General features: G+C 36.0%; 3 protein-coding genes and 1 long non-coding RNA gene across 7 annotated transcripts; 2 read left to right on the top strand and 2 right to left on the bottom strand.

The window, feature by feature from the left end:
• Positions 1–586: 586 nt before the first annotated feature.
• On the top strand, positions 587–2,235 carry LOC121263106 (dehydrin ERD14-like). Its single transcript, XM_041165900.1, has 2 exons — positions 587–1,222; positions 1,551–2,235. The coding sequence occupies exons 1-2, from the start codon at positions 923–925 to the stop codon at positions 1,959–1,961; spliced, it is 711 nt and encodes a 236-aa protein (XP_041021834.1). The 5' UTR covers positions 587–922; the 3' UTR covers positions 1,962–2,235.
• A 3,925-nt stretch (positions 2,236–6,160) lies between these two features.
• On the top strand, positions 6,161–12,649 carry LOC121263215 (neutral ceramidase 2-like). Its single transcript, XM_041166046.1, has 9 exons — positions 6,161–6,564; positions 6,673–6,881; positions 7,006–7,299; positions 9,868–10,123; positions 10,219–10,477; positions 10,874–10,999; positions 11,094–11,157; positions 11,412–11,581; positions 12,051–12,649. The coding sequence occupies exons 1-9, from the start codon at positions 6,239–6,241 to the stop codon at positions 12,603–12,605; spliced, it is 2,259 nt and encodes a 752-aa protein (XP_041021980.1). The 5' UTR covers positions 6,161–6,238; the 3' UTR covers positions 12,606–12,649.
• Positions 12,632–16,257, bottom strand: LOC121262963 (alcohol dehydrogenase-like 7). The gene is made up of 11 exons (XM_041165684.1): positions 15,885–16,257; positions 15,458–15,594; positions 15,299–15,345; positions 14,626–14,951; positions 14,438–14,520; positions 14,253–14,328; positions 14,054–14,118; positions 13,548–13,643; positions 13,142–13,309; positions 12,810–12,949; positions 12,632–12,757 (listed from the first exon to the last, which is right to left on the bottom strand). Exons 1-10 carry the CDS (start codon positions 16,033–16,035, stop codon positions 12,833–12,835), a joined length of 1,266 nt encoding a protein of 421 aa, XP_041021618.1. The 5' UTR covers positions 16,036–16,257; the 3' UTR covers positions 12,632–12,757; positions 12,810–12,832.
• A 540-nt stretch (positions 16,258–16,797) lies between these two features.
• Positions 16,798–18,456, bottom strand: LOC121263235. Of its 4 annotated transcripts, XR_005940206.1 has the most exons (4): positions 18,374–18,456; positions 18,028–18,280; positions 17,569–17,661; positions 16,798–17,156 (listed from the first exon to the last, which is right to left on the bottom strand). It is a non-coding gene; the product is annotated as an uncharacterized LOC121263235 (long non-coding RNA). The 4 variants fall into 4 exon arrangements; XR_005940205.1 differs by having other exon boundaries at positions 18,028–18,454; XR_005940208.1 differs by having other exon boundaries at positions 18,000–18,450.
• Positions 18,457–18,467: the final 11 nt, after the last annotated feature.

Genomic DNA, 18,467 nt, shown 5'->3' with positions numbered 1-18,467 from the left:
TTCGTTCCAAGCATCTTTAAATATAAAGAAAAATATAAACTCACATTATTTTTCACAATATATTATATAATTATATTTTAAAATAAAAGATAATTTAATAAAATATTTTATAAAAATAAAATATTTTATTAAATTATCTTTTATTTTAAAATATATGTTGTATAATATGTTATGTGGTTATATTATTTAAATATAAAATAATTTTTAATTTTAACTTTTTCTGACCCAAATATGAATGATAGCCGCAAAAGGAAACAGCCAACCTAAACCGACCACTTGTCCAACTGCAGCTCCCAATGCCGCTCCCCACATGCAGGACTAAGTACAGATCGCAAAACCAGTCGTAAATCTCGATACACCACTTCTCCCTTTAATTGCCACGTGTCACACTCATACTTCAGAGGCGCCCGCGCCGGCCATTCAATATTTATCCCCCACCTAGGCCGACAAAACCGGGTCCCACAACTACACCCTTCCACATTTTTCTTACACGTCATAGGACCCATTGATTCGTACGTGCATGGGTGTCTTCCCCTCCCTCTCCTTTCTCTACTTTATCTCTTCTTTTAATTCTTTAGACTATGCCTTCTCATCTCTCTCGTCCTACGGGACAGTTGTCTGAATCAGAGCGTACGAGATCTCTGTTTTTAAATCACGACGTTAATACGACACGTCGGTGACACCGATTGATTGGCCACCGATTGAGTCCTCTTTACTGTGACAACAAACTAGCTGGCTTAATCGCGTTAGATCCGCGGCTTAAATGGTTATATAAACCGTCTCCTCTCAGTGTCTTACCACACAGAATCCATAGTCGCAACACTAAAAACCTTCACAAAACCTTTCAGTTTCAGCGAACCAGAGTATCTTGTTCCATAAAAGATTTATTTGATCTCGTATAGTTATTATTGTTTGATCGAGAATGGCGGAGGAGCACCACAACAAGGGTAGCCATGAGTACGAGACTGCTGTGGTCGATCATGATCGGAAAGAGGATGCTGTGGAGAGCAAGGACCGAGGGCTGTTTGCAGATTTATTGGGGAAGAAAGAGGAGAAGAAGCCCCAGGAGGAGGTGATCGTTACTGATCAGTTTGAAGAGAAAGTTGCAGTGTCTGAAGTACCTGAGCCAAAGGTAGAGAAAGAAGAATACAAGCTGGAGCAGGAGAAAAAACACGACCTTTTGGATCAGAAACTCCCCCGATCTAAGAGCAGTTCTAGCTCTGTAAGTATCCATCTGTATTTTTTTTTGCCTTATCAGTAAAAGTCGTTGTATGAATCAGTACAAATCTGTTTTGATAATTAATAATTTTGTTCTTATTTTGATCTGAGTGATCCGTTTTGCATGGTCATTCATGAATAGCGACTTGAACCATAAGAAACGTACATATATTGGAAACGGCCAATGGTCTAGGACATGAAATCTACTTTTTTGTCTTTTGCATGCCTAATCAGGATAGACAGAATATATACGTAAATTAACTGTGAAGTTTAAACCAAGTAAGTTGTAATTAATTTTAGAACATGATTTTTATCGCTTGAAAATTTTGCAGTCTAGCGATGAGGAGGAAGGCGAAGGAGAAGAAAAGAAGAAGAAAAAGAAGGAAAAGAAGGGGCTGAAAGATAAGATAACAGGATATAAAAAAGAAGACACTCCGGTCCCGATTGAGAGGTATGAAGGAGTAGCAGCAGCGCCTGTTCATCATTCAGCAGAGCCAGTCCAATCGGAGGAAAAGAAGGCCGGTTTCCTCGATAAAATTAAGGAAAAAATTCCAGGCCAGCAGAAGAAGACCGAAGAGGTCCATCCTCCTCCTCCACCTCATCAGGCAGAGTATGCTGAGCTGCCTAGTCCTGATAGCGAGGGGAAGGAGAAGAAGGGCCTTTTGGAGAAGATCAAGGAGAAACTGCCTGGACACCACCCCAAGACTCAGGAAGAAAAGGAAAAAGAATCTGCTGCCCATTAAGAGAACTGGACTTGAGTTCAGTGAGTTGTGTTCAATTAAAATGGTGTATTGGTACTGTCACCGGCAGTCTAGTGTGTGCGCTTTGTTATTATGTTGATTTACGATCGGGGTTGGTTCTTTTGCTTTCTGTTTTTGTTTTTTTAATTATATTAATTTTGGATCTATAATACTTAAGTGTGCTTTATATGTACTTATTATGTGTAAGTTATTTCTGATTTAATATTTGTTTTGATAAATAAATTTATAAGAAAAAGAAAAAGAAAAATAGTTTGTGTACTTCCTTGTTTATTTAATCCCTTTTTTGTTTGTGAGTTGAGCAATATTTCTAATAAATTGGTTTAATTGTTTGTGAATTAAACAATATTTCTTTAATTCTGTGTCATAGCTGGAAAGAGAGAAAGAAGGTAAAAGAAAAAGAAAAATAAGCTTATCATTATGCCTGCTCACTTTAGGCCTTTGTGTATTGACGAAGGTGCAAGCTGTGTCATGATGCCCTCTGACCCACTTGACTTTTCCTCAATGAATCACGCACCAAAAGCAAAGTAACGTTAGAATTTGAAAAATAAAAAGTTTGGATTGAGACCAAAGTTTTTAATTTTTACCCGCCTGTAGGATCCAAGTATACCCTTTTTTACAGCGTAACCGTCACATAGAAGGATATAGTTTTGTATATAGTTTTGTATTTGTCATAATTTTATTTCTACCGACATTTTTTTTTTTTTTATTTCTTTAAATTATAAGTTTATTTTTTAACTCTCAAATGCTTTATATAATTTATATTTATATATATAATTTATTTATATATAAATTATTTTAAAATAATATTTAAAACGATATCTGTATTAAAATATTTTTTTTTAATCCGTCGATTGAATAACTCATTTAAAAATGAGAAATAAAATTGGATAAGTTCAAGGACAAACGTATGGGTCCCGTGTAATGCTCGAAAGTCGAGAGTCGAAGGACTATATCTGATGTAAATTAATACATTCAATAAAAGTTGCGAATTATTGCAGCCACCAGACTTTCTTTCTTTCGTAGTTCGCAATCCCACGTCAATAAACGCCGAGAATTTTGTAGTTGAGGTGACGGAGACATTTAACTACTGGTCCTTATGATTAATAGCCATAAAGCACTGAAATGGACTAGTAATTATAATTTTATAAAGATAATATTATGATATAAAAATAAATTTATAAATTGATATGTTTTATATAATATATTAAATTTATTTTATAATAAAAATAATTATAATTTAATATATCACATCACATCAAGTTTATAAATTTATTTTATAAATTCTTTTGATATTTAAAGCATTTTGGTACCGAATTATTGCCAGCTACCAAACACTTGATCTCAAAGACCGTTAGTTTCACACTAATGCCGACACATTCTTTCGAGAAGGCTAAATAGTTTTTTTTTCATGCATTCTATTTATCTTTTAAAATATATTTTTTTTAAATTATAATATCATTGAAAAAAATACTTAATTAAAAGTTAAAAAAAAAAAAAGTGTTTGGAGAATTCACGGGAGGCTATTCTACTTTAGCTTTTTCCTTATGAAAAATTACATGAATTGGGCCCCGATTTTGAAGTTGGGAAAGGAACTATTATTAAAACTGGATCCTTCCAATAAAGTACACGTGTTCGTTTCTAATAATTTGTCATGAGTTATTTAGGAGACATATCTAAGCTGCTCAATTGGTCAAAATCTTGATGTGTGCGGAAGCAGCTCTAGAGATTGCCAGCCAAGAGAGGCCGAGTTCAGATATTATTCTAGAGCCACGTCTTCAATAATTGCATAATAGATAAATTATATATCCTTATACCATATATTTTTATTTAATTAATATGTAATTCATTATTTTTATCGCTTTATTTTAATATTTAAATATATATGTATTTAAATAGAATAACAAAAATGATAAATCGTATATTAGTCAGGTGAAGATATGCGGTGTAAGAATATTCTCCCATGCATGACAGGGCCATATTCAGCTTGCCCATGGACGGAGGAGAAATAGGTGTGGCCGCTTTTTCTTCAATTCATAAGCTGGTTAACTAACTAGGAATATACCATTTAACTAAAATAGTATGAACATTGTGGACAACATCAGCTTAACCAGTAAAAAATTTATGTGGTTGCTTAAATTAGGAATGGCTAGCTGTTATAAACTGAAGGGTTGTAGAAAAGTGAGACCCTGCAGGCAGAGGATCGAACAGACTAGGGCTTGATTGAATATAGCCCTAAAAGACTCGGGGAAAGAGCGTGCGTGGAACGAAGAAGATGAGGATGGGGGTAGCGAATCAAAGATTGTTGCTGTTGATGCTCCTCTTTGTAATTGTGCTGCTTGCTTTTCCTGCGGAGGCCAGAAAGCTTGGCTCAGTGGGTGGGTTCTTTAGTAATTTGTCCTATTATTTTGGTGGGCGCGGTTACAGAAGGGCGCATCGCGTTCATTCACCTCCTCATTCTTTATAATTCGTTCCACGACAGAGGATCATGGGGCCCGGACTGAATCTGTATTTTCATAGGCTGAATCTGTGAGGCTGAAGCCTCACAAAAAGTATTTCTCTTTCCCTACATCTCCTGCTGTTCTGATCTCCTCACTTGCCGGCCGGAGTTACTGAGAATAAAAGACCTATTATTCAACCTATGAAAATATTAATTGCATTAAATATTTGTGTTATTTGTGCTGTGATGTGTCATGTGAGTTAGTTTAATTTTTTGTTCTTTCATCGATCGAGCGTCAAACTCATCCACTATACTTTCTCATCGATCCAATATAAAGTATAGCCATCAGATTCAACAACACGAAATCGATCGTGGTGTCGTGTCACCCGTGGATTAAACTGTCATATTTAAATACCGATCGTGTCTTATCACTCATTTTAATAACCATCAAGATGTCTGAATTATAACCGCAGGATTAATCATCTGCTACAAATAAGGTTCCTTTAATAATAATAAAAAATAAATCCTCTTTCTTAAAAAATAAATTATTGATGTTTTAAATAAAGCTTTTACTGGGAAGACCCATGTACCTAATTAGTTTATTCATCTATATATGCTGAGAAATTAATTATATTAAAAAAAAGGGAATGAGATTCGATGACACACTCAAGGAAGACGAGGCCTTATCTTGATGGTGGATTTGTCAGCTTTGCATGCACAGAGCGACATCCGCTTATTATAGAACATGCATCCGGTACATAAATATCACAGTGATTGGGCTTATCATTTTGCAACACATTAAGCAGAAGATGGCCTTCTAAACCAGCGAGGTCATGTATGGAACCTAGCCTGCAATTGCATGCCCCCTTTTGCAAGGGCGAATCCTCTCTGCTATCAAACTTTACCACACATGCAAGGAGAAAGGCTGTGCGTTAAACTAAAGACGGTCAATTTGGATGCTGATCATTGCGCTAGGGAATGCATGTTAGGAATAATAAGAGAAAAGGTAAAACGAAAAATAAGATTAATCATACACGAAAACAAGATTTACTTGATTCGGTAACGTGCCTATATCTACTAAACTGTAGAGAATTTAAATATATAATGCAGCAATACAATGAGCAGTTTTACAAAATACAATATATGTATGTGTGTGGCGAAACCCTAATTATCCTACAGCGGGTAAACCATAATTAAAAATCAGGTCAGACCGGTTCAAGAGTTAAAACCGGATCAAAAAAATTCAAATCGGGCCAAATCCTTATTGGGAATTCAATTCTCTCAAAAATCACAACAAATTATTATCAAATTGGATCATCAAATCGGACCGTAACAAAATAGAATGAGACTAAAAAATTAAATAATTAATTAATTAAAAAAAAAAAACCAACAATGCTCACATCCATTTTGGCTTGATGAATTTTTTTGGCTTGCCATTGTTGATTGAGCGCAAAGTAATGACGTGCATGAGTCTTGAGAGGTGCAATCTTCCAGTTGCATGCCCCTGGTTGTTTGCGGGCCCTATTTGGCGGTTGTAGCTGTTGAAGCTACATAGTCTCCATCATAACAGACAAGAACATACCTAGTCCTTATCACATACGGAGAAAGCCAAGAAGTGATGCTCTTTTGCCAGCTCATACCTCGGCAAATCGACAAAACTATCTTAGAACTCATCAGTAGTCTCTTTGTTTTAGGTCCAAACTCGCAAAGAATCCATCACTAACTCCTAAGAAACAAACAGTACTATCAAAAAACAAGAAGCTCAAAACGACGGCTTTATATATCTTTGCTACTAATCGATTTTTTTTACTCAAACCCAAAGATGATTAGCAAGATGCATCGACACCCAGATCGTATGTTCTTTGTAGTTTTTCTCGGCATAACCTGCTGTGTGCTTGGAAGCGCCACCAACGGGGAATACCTGACAGGCGTGGGGAGCTTTGACATGACTGGTCCTGCCGCCGGCGTGAACATGATGGGCTATGCTAACATTTTCCAGAACACTGCCGGCGTCCATTTTAGGCTAAGAACTAGGACTTTTATAGTTGCAGAGAGTACCCAAGGTCCAAGGTTTGCTTTTGTAAATCTTGACGCGGGCATGGCTTCGCAGCTTGTCACTACAAAAGTGCTGGAGAGGCTAAAATCAAGGTATGTACACTAAAGGCCAGCAAAACCCAGTAGTACCTGATCAAAACATATACCTTCTGACTTGTTAACTTAATGATGATTCTTTTTTTTTGTTTGGGCAATTTGAAGGTTCGGAAATTTGTACACACAGGAAAATGTGGCAATTAGTGGCATCCATACTCATGCTGGGCCAGGAGGCTACTTGCAGTATTTGCTTTATTCTATCACTTCTGCAGGTTTCGTGCAACAATCGTTTGATGCCATTGTTGGAGCAATCGAGCAGAGCATTGTTCAGGCACACAATAATCTCAAGCCCGGTTCGGTTTTCATCAACAAAGGTCGACATTTTTCCTTGTGAAATGAGAATATATATAAATATATATATATATATATATATATATATATTTATGAGAAGCATTCATCTTATACAATATATATATATATGCCATACTTATTTTGCAGGAGAAGTGGAAAATGCGGGAATCAACAGGAGCCCAAGTGCTTATTTGTTTAACCCGGCAGAGGAGAGAGACCGGTATCCAAACAACGTGGATACCCAAATGACGCTTTTGAAGTTGCTTGATAGAGGAAGCGGGAAGAGCATTGGAGCATTCAGCTGGTACGCAACGCACGGAACCTCCATGAGCAGAGACAACAAGCTCATCAGTGGGGACAACAAGGGTGCGGCCGCCAGGTTCTTCGAGGACTGGTTCTCTTTCAATAAATCTTCCTCCACACCAATCTCCAGCCCCGCCGGTAATTAGTTCATTCATGATTTCCAAGTGCTGGCTAGGTTCTCACGATTAGAATATAATTTAAAAGTTAAAATTGCCATTAAGTTCTTAGCTAAGCAGTGTGCTAAGGACGTGTTTCACACCACCAATCACTCGGATAACACCTGCAGTAATGAGGAGATGGCGCTGGTTGCCCTGCATAAACTTCGATGCTTAAGTCAATAATAATATAAAATTAGGTATATAAAAGTAGAGATCATCATTCAGGATGTTACCTCCATCGAGTTATTTATAGAAGGATACGGTGTGGTGGTGAATAACTCTGATTGTTAGTCCTTTGTGATCCATTAACTAAACAGAGTGGATATCTCCTATTTTGTAGGAGTTATCTCATGCAGAATATTGGTACTTTGTCTTGGGCCTCATCCCCCATTATTCGGGGTTATCTCACTCGTAATTGTCATTGTGAGTCATTTACTTATAGGGCTCTTAGTCTCAAGCCATCCACAAGTCTTTCTAGGCTTGCGGATGGACTCAGCCTCAAATATGGGCTTGGCCTTAGTCGGGTTCTTAGTCCAGGGGTCTAAATGTCCCCTCCACAGTGATTCCAAATTCTTAATTTTTTCTTTATTGAGACCAGATGTCTGTAGTATAATCCCAACTAATTCTGAGTGTGGATCGACAAGCTTTCAATAAAGTATTTTTTCGCAAGTGTAATTCAAATAATTAAATATTTTACATATTAAAGTCAATCTTTAGGAGTAGGGGTGAGCATTGGACGGTCTGGACTAGAAAAATAGACCGGACCGACCAATTCGGTCCGAACCGGACCGAAACGGGGCTGTCTCTGTCAGTCTCGGTCTGAATTTTATAGAACTGAGTTCATTCAGTCTGGTCCATGGTCCAAGGATTTTTCGGACCGGACCGAACAGAATGTAAATAAAAAAAATATATATTTTATAATTTTTATATATAATTAATTATATAATTTTCATCTAACCTAATCCTATCACTAACTAATATATAATTAACTAATTATAATTATAAATTAAGTATAGATTATAGTTATACAGTTATACTAATATTACTAATATATAGCTATATTATATTACTAATAGTCTAATACTTTATACTAATACTATTATATAGTTATACAAATCATGGTTCATAATAACTAATCACTATAAGCCTATAACTATATATATTTACTATTTAGTATCAATGTATTAATATATTCTTTAATGTATTACTAATACTATTAAGTATTAAGAGTTATAGTATAAATTTTAATATATGTATAATTTATAAATTTATAATAGTATGTATAATTAAATATTTTATGCTTATTTATAATAGTATGTTAAGTATGTATTTTTCTCAATTATGGATGAAATATTTATGGATAATTAAATTATTTATGCATATTGCTTCATATACAAAATGTTAAAAGTTGTATATGGCTCAAATTCAATGGCTCATTATGCATTAACATACTTTAAGTTAGTAATAAAGTAATAATTAACATCGTCAATATAATTATAAATAAACTAAATCACTATAGTCTATAACTATAATTATAAATTATAACTAAATCACTATAAGTCTATAAGTCTACTGTCTATATATAATATTAAATTATTAATATCACTATGAGTCTATGAGACTATGACCATATATTATTATATAGTATTAATATCACTATTAAATTATTAATATAGTATATAGTATTAATAGTATTAGTAATAATTTATATTAATGTATTATTATATAATATATAGTATTAGTATCACTATATCATTATAATATATATACACACACACACACTATAGTCTATAATAGTATAATATATAGTATTAATATATATTAATATATCATAAGAGTTATAAGATTATAGCATAATGTATGTATAATAGTATAGTATTAATATCACTATAAGTTATAACTATATATACCTAATAGGCTTATAGGCTAATACAATAATTTATTAATCATATTACAAATTTATTGTTTTCTTTTATCATTGTATTTTTCAAGATCAAGTTTTTCTTTAGTATTTTTAGTTAAAAAATGTACAAATTTGAAGTGGACGGAAAATAATTGAAATTTGGTATAAAAAAAAGCCAGATTTAGATGGACTATTCCGAATAGCCCATTTGGGGCATGTCTAGACATAATGGACCGACCCTGGACCGGTCCGGTCCTATATATACTCGGTCTGGTCCAAGGTGGAAAATCCCTAAACCGAATAGGTCCGGTCCGGTCCACAAAATCGCCTAAGATCAGACCGAACCGATACCACCCCTAATTAGGAGAGTGTTAAAATATAATTTAAAATCTCTGCTATGGATATAAATCAGCTATAGCATTTGCCTGTGCATGTGAAGATGGAAGACGTACGTAAGTCCTTGAAATGTGTCATGAACATAAATCAGTAGGATCATGCCATGCTAATCTCTTGCGTTCTTCATTTACTATAGTAAGTAATAATGATATATCTTCATGATTTTCCATCTTATTTCAAATTTCAACAAACGGTCCATAATTTGAAATAATCTTTACTATGGAACTGTTGATTTTCCATGTGAGATAGAGATTGAAACACTGGTGGAGAAAGCGCAAACAATCAAAGCAACAGGAGGACAACCTTGCGGTAAAACAACCAGCCAAGCTTTTAAAGTGAGGAAGAACGACGGGTCACTGTTCGTAGGAGCATTCTGCCAATCAAATGTTGGAGACGTGACCCCCAATGTGCTAGGAGCATTTTGCACTGATAGCGGAAAGCGGTGCGACTTCAATCGCTCCTCCTGCCATGGCAATGACCTCCTCTGCGTTGGCCGTGGACCTGGGTATTGAAACTTTAATCCAAGTGCATGGGTTCGTGTCTTTTACTAAAACGAGCTCACATTAATGGATGGACTCTGGTAATTATTTGAAAAAACAGATACCCAGATGAAATACAGAGCACAAAGATTATAGGGGAGAGGCAGTTCCAAAAGGCTGTTGATCTATTTGCGACTGCCACAGAAGAATTGACAGGGAAGATTGACTATCGCCATGTTTATTTGAATTTTACAAACATTGATGTTGAATTAGATGGAAGCAAGGTTGTCAAAACATGCCCGGCAGCCGTTGGTCCAGGTTTTGCTGCTGGAACCACAGATGGTCCCGGTGTCTTCGGTTTTCAACAAGGTGATACAGAGGTCAGCATGACACTTGTCTCCTAAAAATTGCAAAATGCTATATATTTGTCTTTACGACATTATCTATAAATTTTTGAATTTATTTATTTTTATTAAATAATTATATTAATGATTGATAGGCAATAAAACATCAAAAAAGTAGAATAAAACTGAAATGAGTGTCTATTCTATAACATTATTCAAAGAGTTCTGATGCAGACACGGACAGATTAAACGGATTGAACACCGACACAGACCAAAAAAAGGTCTCTGTTCATGAGACAGTAACCTATTGTTTTGGCTCGTGTTCGTGTTCAATCCATGCATGTCTGTGCAGTACAAATCATTCCTGTTATTCAAATTATCACTGTCATATTCGTTAGCTTTCTATTTGGTGTCTCCACCCCATGTTTCCAGATCAGCGAAATGTGGAAAAAGTTGAGAAATGCACTGAAAGAACCGAGCGCATATCAAGTGGAGTGCCAAAAACCGAAGACTGTTTTGCTTGACGCAGGCGAAATGTTTGATCCATATGCATGGGCGGTAGGACTGATTTGTAATTAGTTTTTTTCTTTGTAATTTGTTTATATATAATTTTTATTGATGGATTTGTTACGTTTTGTGTATACAAATGCAGCCTGCGATTCTTCCAATTCAGATGCTGAGGCTGGGAAAGCTGATCATACTTTCTGTACCAGGAGGTTTGTTTTTTCTCGCAAATTTTCCTGCAACCACGTAAATGACACAATCTGATTCTTTGCTTCGACTGTTTACGTGATAAATACCCCAAAACGAGTTGGATAGTGAAAATTAAAAGTCGTGAAAACGAAGCCTAGAGAGGAAATCATGTTACTGTCAGATATATGAACAACTGAGCTCTTGCATGACTTGGAATGATAAAGTCTCAACAAAACATTGATCATGACAATGTCGCCTGAGCTATTGAGAATTGCAGAGTTCACAACAATGGCGGGGCGGCGACTGAGGGAGGCAGTTAAGGAGACGCTGATAAGTAATGGGAATGGAGAGTTTGATGACAAAACCGAAGTTGTAATCGCGGGCCTCACAAATACCTACTCGCAATATGTTGCTACTTTCGAAGAATACGAGCAACAACGATATGAGGTATGTACGTATAATGATTGGTCTTGCAACCTCGGAATTTATATCGTTTTCCAAAAATATAATAAATCCAAGATTTTGGTATGAAACGGCACCGTTTGGTTGACAGATTCAATTGAGATTAACTTAATTCAGTCTAATTTTAAACTGAATCTAACTTTCAAATACCAAACTTTCAAATTATTAAACTCATCTCAATTAAAAATCTCTTTACACGTGAGACCTACAACTTTTTTCAATTTAACACTTCTTTACACGCGGGACTCGTAACTTTTTTCAACTTTTTATAAATACATCTAAACTCATCTTAACATCTAAATATATTAAAATCATCTTATGTGAACATTACAAAATTCACTTCATTATCTCAACTTACTACTATTTATAAAAAACTCAACTCAATTTAACATCTAAACGCAGCTTAATTGCGCTTGGGATGATATAAAAGATAATAATATTTTGGTATGTGCAGGCTGCCTCAACGCTCTACGGTCCACACACGCTATCAGCCTACATCCAAGAGTTCAATAAATTAGCTAAAGCCATGGCAAAAGGAGAGAAGGTAATTTCCAACGGCCCCACGCCGCCGGACCTTTCCTCTGTTCAACTCAAATTCTTACTCGAACCTGTGGGTGACTCACCTCCTCCCGGAAAAAACTTCGGCGACATGAAACAAGACATCATTATACCAAAAAGTGGCACATTCAGAAAGGGAGACAAACCAAGTGCCACATTTTGGAGTGCAAACCCAAGATATGACCTATTGACAGAAGGTACATTTGCAGTGGTGGAGATGCTTCAGGTGGAGCGTTGGATCCCAGTTTTTGATGATGATGATTTTTGTTTGTACTTTAAATGGAGCGTAGATAATAGCAGCTTTTATGGCTTGGCGACCATTGAGTGGGAAATACCAGAGGTGGTAAGTTCTGGGGTGTACAGGCTAAGGCATTTTGGTTCGGCAAAGAAAACAAAGGACTCTCCCAACACATACTTCACTGGGGCATCTACTGCATTTACAGTATCGTAGAGATTATATATATATATATATATATGTATATATTCCATATGTAATTTTGCATTTTACAGAAAACAATAAGAGCTGTCCATTATTTGCTTAAGATTACTTAGGGGACAGACATCATTTACATATGGTGCACCAAAACCCGATTTGGCCACACTATGAATTTCTCTCTCTCTCTCTCTCTCTCTCTCTCTCTCTCTATATATATATATATATATATAGTTGGAGGTCTCTCAATTGTTCATCCAAATCACACATCGAAGACACTGTCCTTCAATAAGTAAATCAAAAGCTTTGTTGATTTCATCGAACTGTATCTCGTGCGTGACGAACTCATCTAATTGCAGTTCCTGGTTGCCATTGACAAAAATAGAAGATTTAGAAACTACAAAGAAAACCATCAGCAAGTACTTGAAGCAAAATAGGCAGGCAGAAAATGAAATGCAGCATTTGGTTTTGCATGCTAATTACCATCAGCAAAAAATAAACGCTTGCTTAGGCCTATAGACATATATGTAGATCAGAGTAAGTGTTAAAATCACCTTGTCCAAGTAACGCTTGAGGAGGATGGGAATATCAGACTTAGCTTTGATTCCTCCATAGACGCATCCCATGATGCTCTTCCCCCCTCCATCAAGGACATCTTGAAAGTTAACGCCCAATTCTGACCCCGGCCTGGCTACTCCTATCACAACAGTCTTCCCCCAACCCTGAACACACAGAATAAAAATTGTCATAATCTTGAATATTGATTTTCACTCATAAAACAAAAATTAATGCGACCAGCATAATCAGACCTGCCTCTTTTCATATAGACATGAGAGGCTTGATTCTGGTTGCAGATCTGATCTATTACTATGCCATAAAACATGTCGTGAAGGACAAGTGTGTGTGCGCGCATGTGCGCGCGCGCGCGTGTGTGTGTGTGAGAGAGAGAGAGAGAGAGACATTTCGGCAGCAAGTATATGCTTCTTTCACCAAGGATGCTACTCCAATGCATTCAAAACAATAGTCTGCTCCCCCACCAGTCATCTCATTGATCAGCTGCACGGTGACATAGAAAGTAACCACAACACATTAGAAACAAAAGCATATACACTCATCATTAAGGACACATTAATACTCCATTCTTAATCGTTTCCACCCTCACCATGGGATAACATTCCACACCCTCCCCCCATCCCTAACTCAAAAACCAAAAGGGAAACTAAAATATGTCCTTAATCATCATAAACTAACATATCAACCACAGGCTGCTTCCAAGCCCAAAAAGTAAATTTGTGAGAGAACATAACAAATGCACTTGTCGAGTTCTTGGGGCACAAGCTCGAGCCACCAAAAGCATGTACACATTTCAAGACGATAAGAGTTCATCTCAAGATTAAGAACATGTAAGAGTATAAAACAAAAACGCAAAGTTTCCAATTCCATATTGTGTGGGTTAAGAGGAAGACCTGGCTCGCAGGTTTATCTCCACAATTTCCAGGGTTGACAAAGTCTGTGACTCCAAACTTCTTTCCTGTACATTGTGACAATGAAAGTGACTAGAAGAATATGCTCCCTTATATTAAGGAAAGCCTGTTATTTCATTAAGACGAATTCAGTGTTCCATAAATCCCAAAAAACAGGAATCCCCAGATATAACAGACTTACCAATTTCTTTTTTGTCTGGATTAACATCTACACCAATAATTCTAGTAGCTCCGCATAGTCTAGCTCCCTCCGCAACCTAGAAAACAAAAGGGCAGCCATGAGCTTCTCTATACAATTCCAATGATGAATGCAAGTTATAAGGAAGAAGATAAATCTCTTTATAATAAGTTAGTTCGAGTTCATACAGCTAATCCAACAGAGCCAAGCCCAAATATAGCAACAGTCGATCCTTCCTTCACATTTGCTGTTTTCCAAGCAGCGCCAACCCCTAAGAATTCAAGTTGCATTCAATGAGATAAAAATACATCAATGTTTTCTTAGCGTAGAATGCAAGCCTTTAATCAAGTACAACACAAAATACATCACAAATTACCTGTTCCAACTGCACAGCTGAGAAGGCACGCCCGGTTTGGGGGCACCAAGGGATCGATTTTTGCTACATTGGCAACATCCACCACTGTGTACTCGCTAAAACTCGACACATTCATGAAGTGGTATATAACTTCTCCATTAAGGTCAGTGAATCTGCTGCTGTCATATCTTGGCATCCAAGGAGATACTCTGAAAGGGAGTTTTGAACACAGGTTGCTCTTCTTTGATCTGCAATCTTCGCATTCTCCACATTCTGACACAAATATGGGGATGACAGTGTCTCCTTCAGTTACTTCATCCACATCCTCCCCCACACTTTCCACCACCCTACGGAGCACAGAAATTGGATTAACTCATGGGTAAGTCATGGCCTAAATAACAACAACATGGTATCTAACTATCACAAAAATCATTAAAATCAGATTTAGTAAGTTCACAGTAAACGACTGTATGATAACAACATAGGACAAAGAACAAACAGAATGAGCAATGAGCAATGCTAGTCTTCTTCATCTTTAATTATATTATCCTCGACCAGATCAGCTGATTTGACACAGTTTAAGTTGTTTCATAGGTAAACCACTTAACATATGACACATTGATCGGTACACTGGCGATACCAAAGAAAAACAAGGACAGCAGGTAATTTTATTTGACTAGAATGTATCACCTACCCGATGGCTTCGTGACCAAAAATTCTTGGAAACATTCCAGGAGGATCCTTCAAACATTAGAAAAAGAAAATTCAGGCATAAATGTGTGTCAACGAAGTAGTCAAGAATTTATGAAAAGATTAAGACTATGCTTTCAAATAATAGTTACTGACTGACTACCTTTAGTTTCCAGATAGAGAGATCAGTATGACATAGGGAGGTGCATATGACTCGAATCCGAACCTCCCGAGGCATTGGCGGCGCCACCATAATCTCCTCCATCACCAGAGGCTCCCCTGGTGCCCGACCAACCGCAGCTACAACATATACACATAACAAATCAGTTTCGCACGCTTAAAATGAAAAGGCTTAACTTTAGCATCTTGGGTTCCTTTTCCAGAACTCACTGGAACAAAATGAGCAAAGAAACACCATCAAAAGTCTATCAAATATCCTTTTAAATATCATCATCAGCCCATAATTATCTTTAGAAACAACCATTACCTTATGTTTATGGTTTTTCTAAAAAATTGACTAAAAACTGTTTTTTCAAAAGTATATTTCTTGAATAAAAGTTGCTCTCAATGTATCCCCATGAGGTACGTACCTCTGCATCGAATAGGCTTCCCTGCAGTGGACATTTTCTCAAGCGTGCAGTGCCAAGACCACCCTCCTCTTTCCCTCCTTCGCTTATTGTCCTTTGTGATTACAATTAAATGTGGGACTCGTGAGATGTAGTTGTTGGCGGGGGGCGACATGTTATTTATATGCTGCAGTTGCCTAACCAACCCGACAGATAACTAACTTAATTAAGGACTATTTCCAGTTATAGATTGGACCCCATTTTGGGACGAGAATGTTACCTTAATTAGTTAATATATAAGGACGGTGGGTGATATCCTGTGCAACAATTTAACTAATTTATACCGGAATTTAATTTTATAATTTTCTATAAATCAAATTATGTTACGTGGCGTTGTATCATTGATTTGTAAATGTAATTTGTCTATGAATGTTACCTTAATTAGTTGATAGATAAGGACGGTGGGTGATATCCTGTGCAACAATTTAACTAATTTATAACCGGAATTTAATTTTATAATTTTCTATAAATCAAATTATGTTACGTGGCTTCGTATCATTGATTTGCAAATGTAATTTGTCTATATATATATTCCAATGAACGCGATAAACTCTTTAAATAGTAGTATGCACGCGCGGGTCAAATGGCTTTCTTAAATGGATGGATAATGAGAATGAAAAACAATTAATTTTTTAACTATTTTATAATTTTATATGAAATAAATTAGGACATGCAGTGATAGGAATAAAGAGAAAGACAGTGATGGGCATTAGGACACTATTAAGGGCCCAGTTGGAAGAATAGTACCGGAAATAAAACTTTCTAGACATAAACCGACTGATTGACTATGTAATGGACAGAAACATAAATTTTGATATTGGTAGGCATTCATTCAAATTCACTAAGGAGGTGAGAAATATGTGGATGCATAAACTGGACAAAGTACATAATTAGAATATGTTCGTAAAGTACCAAGTGAAACAGTATAAAGTTAAAACAGATCGTAAATACATGCAAGCTTAGTGAATAAGCAAAGCATGACAATTTATATTACAGTTTTTTTAGCCAACAGTAGATGTCATGCCAATGTTTCATTAAGTTATTTAAATAGAAGGCTGCGCAGCTTGGTGGGAATCGATATTTAGAGTTTATGTTGGCGTTTTATTGATGGGGGTGATGGACAGGACATTAAATCTCTTATGATGTTGTCGAAATTGATCTACTTCTTCACCAAAGTGGATGATTCACTCCTTTTCTGAAGCGTTCTGCAATATTTTGGGGACATGGTAAATGGTTCTGCAGGAAATGAATTTAGGGCGTCAATATGGTTATTGTTGTTGTGTGTTAGGGCAAGAAATGCTTTTATGGAATAGGCAAGGTGTCTTCCTAATTAAACAGATCTGCTAGCATACATGATTCTCATCTTGGTAATGCTTTTATTTTTTTAAGGAAAAAAACCATCCAGAAAGTAGGGACATTGAACTATAGAAAAATATAAGCTAGTTTAGAGATTGATGTAAGGTTTAGAAAAGGAAATCTTCACATAGCTGGACATATGTGTTTAGGAATTGCTTCAAAAGAAATTATTGTTTCAGCGTACAAAAAAATGTTAACATGAGCAGGAAGTATCCAACTTTGCAGTCAAAATCAAAATTTAACAAAAAAAAAATACAATGTATGGTGCTTTGTAATAACAAACAATAATTACCTTCAGTTTGGGTTCATGGACAGGCAAAGCATTGTCATATATACTTATTATCTGTACCCATGTCCAATCAAGTCACAGAAGAAAACCAGGGACCTGCATATGCCCAAATGCATATATAATTATCAATAAGTGATACACAAGGTTCATGGTTCCAACTTCTGAGTAACATATATTGATCAAAAACTTCTTAGTAAAATATACTTTGGTACCACCAGACATAAAGGGAGAAGCCTTAAAAGAGTAAGAAATAACGTGCTGAGAGTGGAAAAAAAATGATTATCCATATAAAAGGAAAAGATATAGAACATGCTTTTGGCATTGACAAACTCATCCTAACCTTCTTACAAGAACAGATTATACAAAAACTGGTAAAATTTTATACAATTAAATGCAATTCAATTAATCAAAAAGAAAAGAAAAGAAACCATTACAAATTGTTATAGACCTCGTATTGGTTACCATTCAATTCAGAATTGTGAGTGGTTTTATTGGTTGGCCCATCCTGGAAAACAGCAGGGAAAAAAGAAACATGATGACATTGAATCTACTAATCATTTTAATAAATAAATAGAAATTCTAAAATAACAAGAAAAAATGCCATGCTCATATCTTGTTGCTGCAACAGCTCGCATACTTGAGCTAAACTGTGCAAGAATGAAGCAAGTTTTTGCACCATTACTCCCCACAACCTCCCCCTCCCTTTCCCATTCCCCTTTTTCGAGGGGATACAAAAATTATATGACAAAATATAAAGGTGATGTGTAGGAAAGCCAAATTTGTTTGGCTGGATGTGATGAAACCTTACTTCAGTAGGATGGTTTACAATGATATCATCAAGCTCTGATCCCTGGATTTTATGCTCATCTCTTCACATTGTTCCACTACGCTACAAAAGTCAT

Source organism: Juglans microcarpa x Juglans regia, chromosome 4S, assembly GCF_004785595.1.
Source record: "Juglans microcarpa x Juglans regia isolate MS1-56 chromosome 4S, Jm3101_v1.0, whole genome shotgun sequence".
NCBI classification, from domain to species: Eukaryota; Viridiplantae; Streptophyta; class Magnoliopsida; order Fagales; family Juglandaceae; genus Juglans; species Juglans microcarpa x Juglans regia.
The sequence above is the reverse complement of the archived record's forward strand: the minus strand, read 5'-3'. Positions and strand labels throughout refer to the sequence as shown.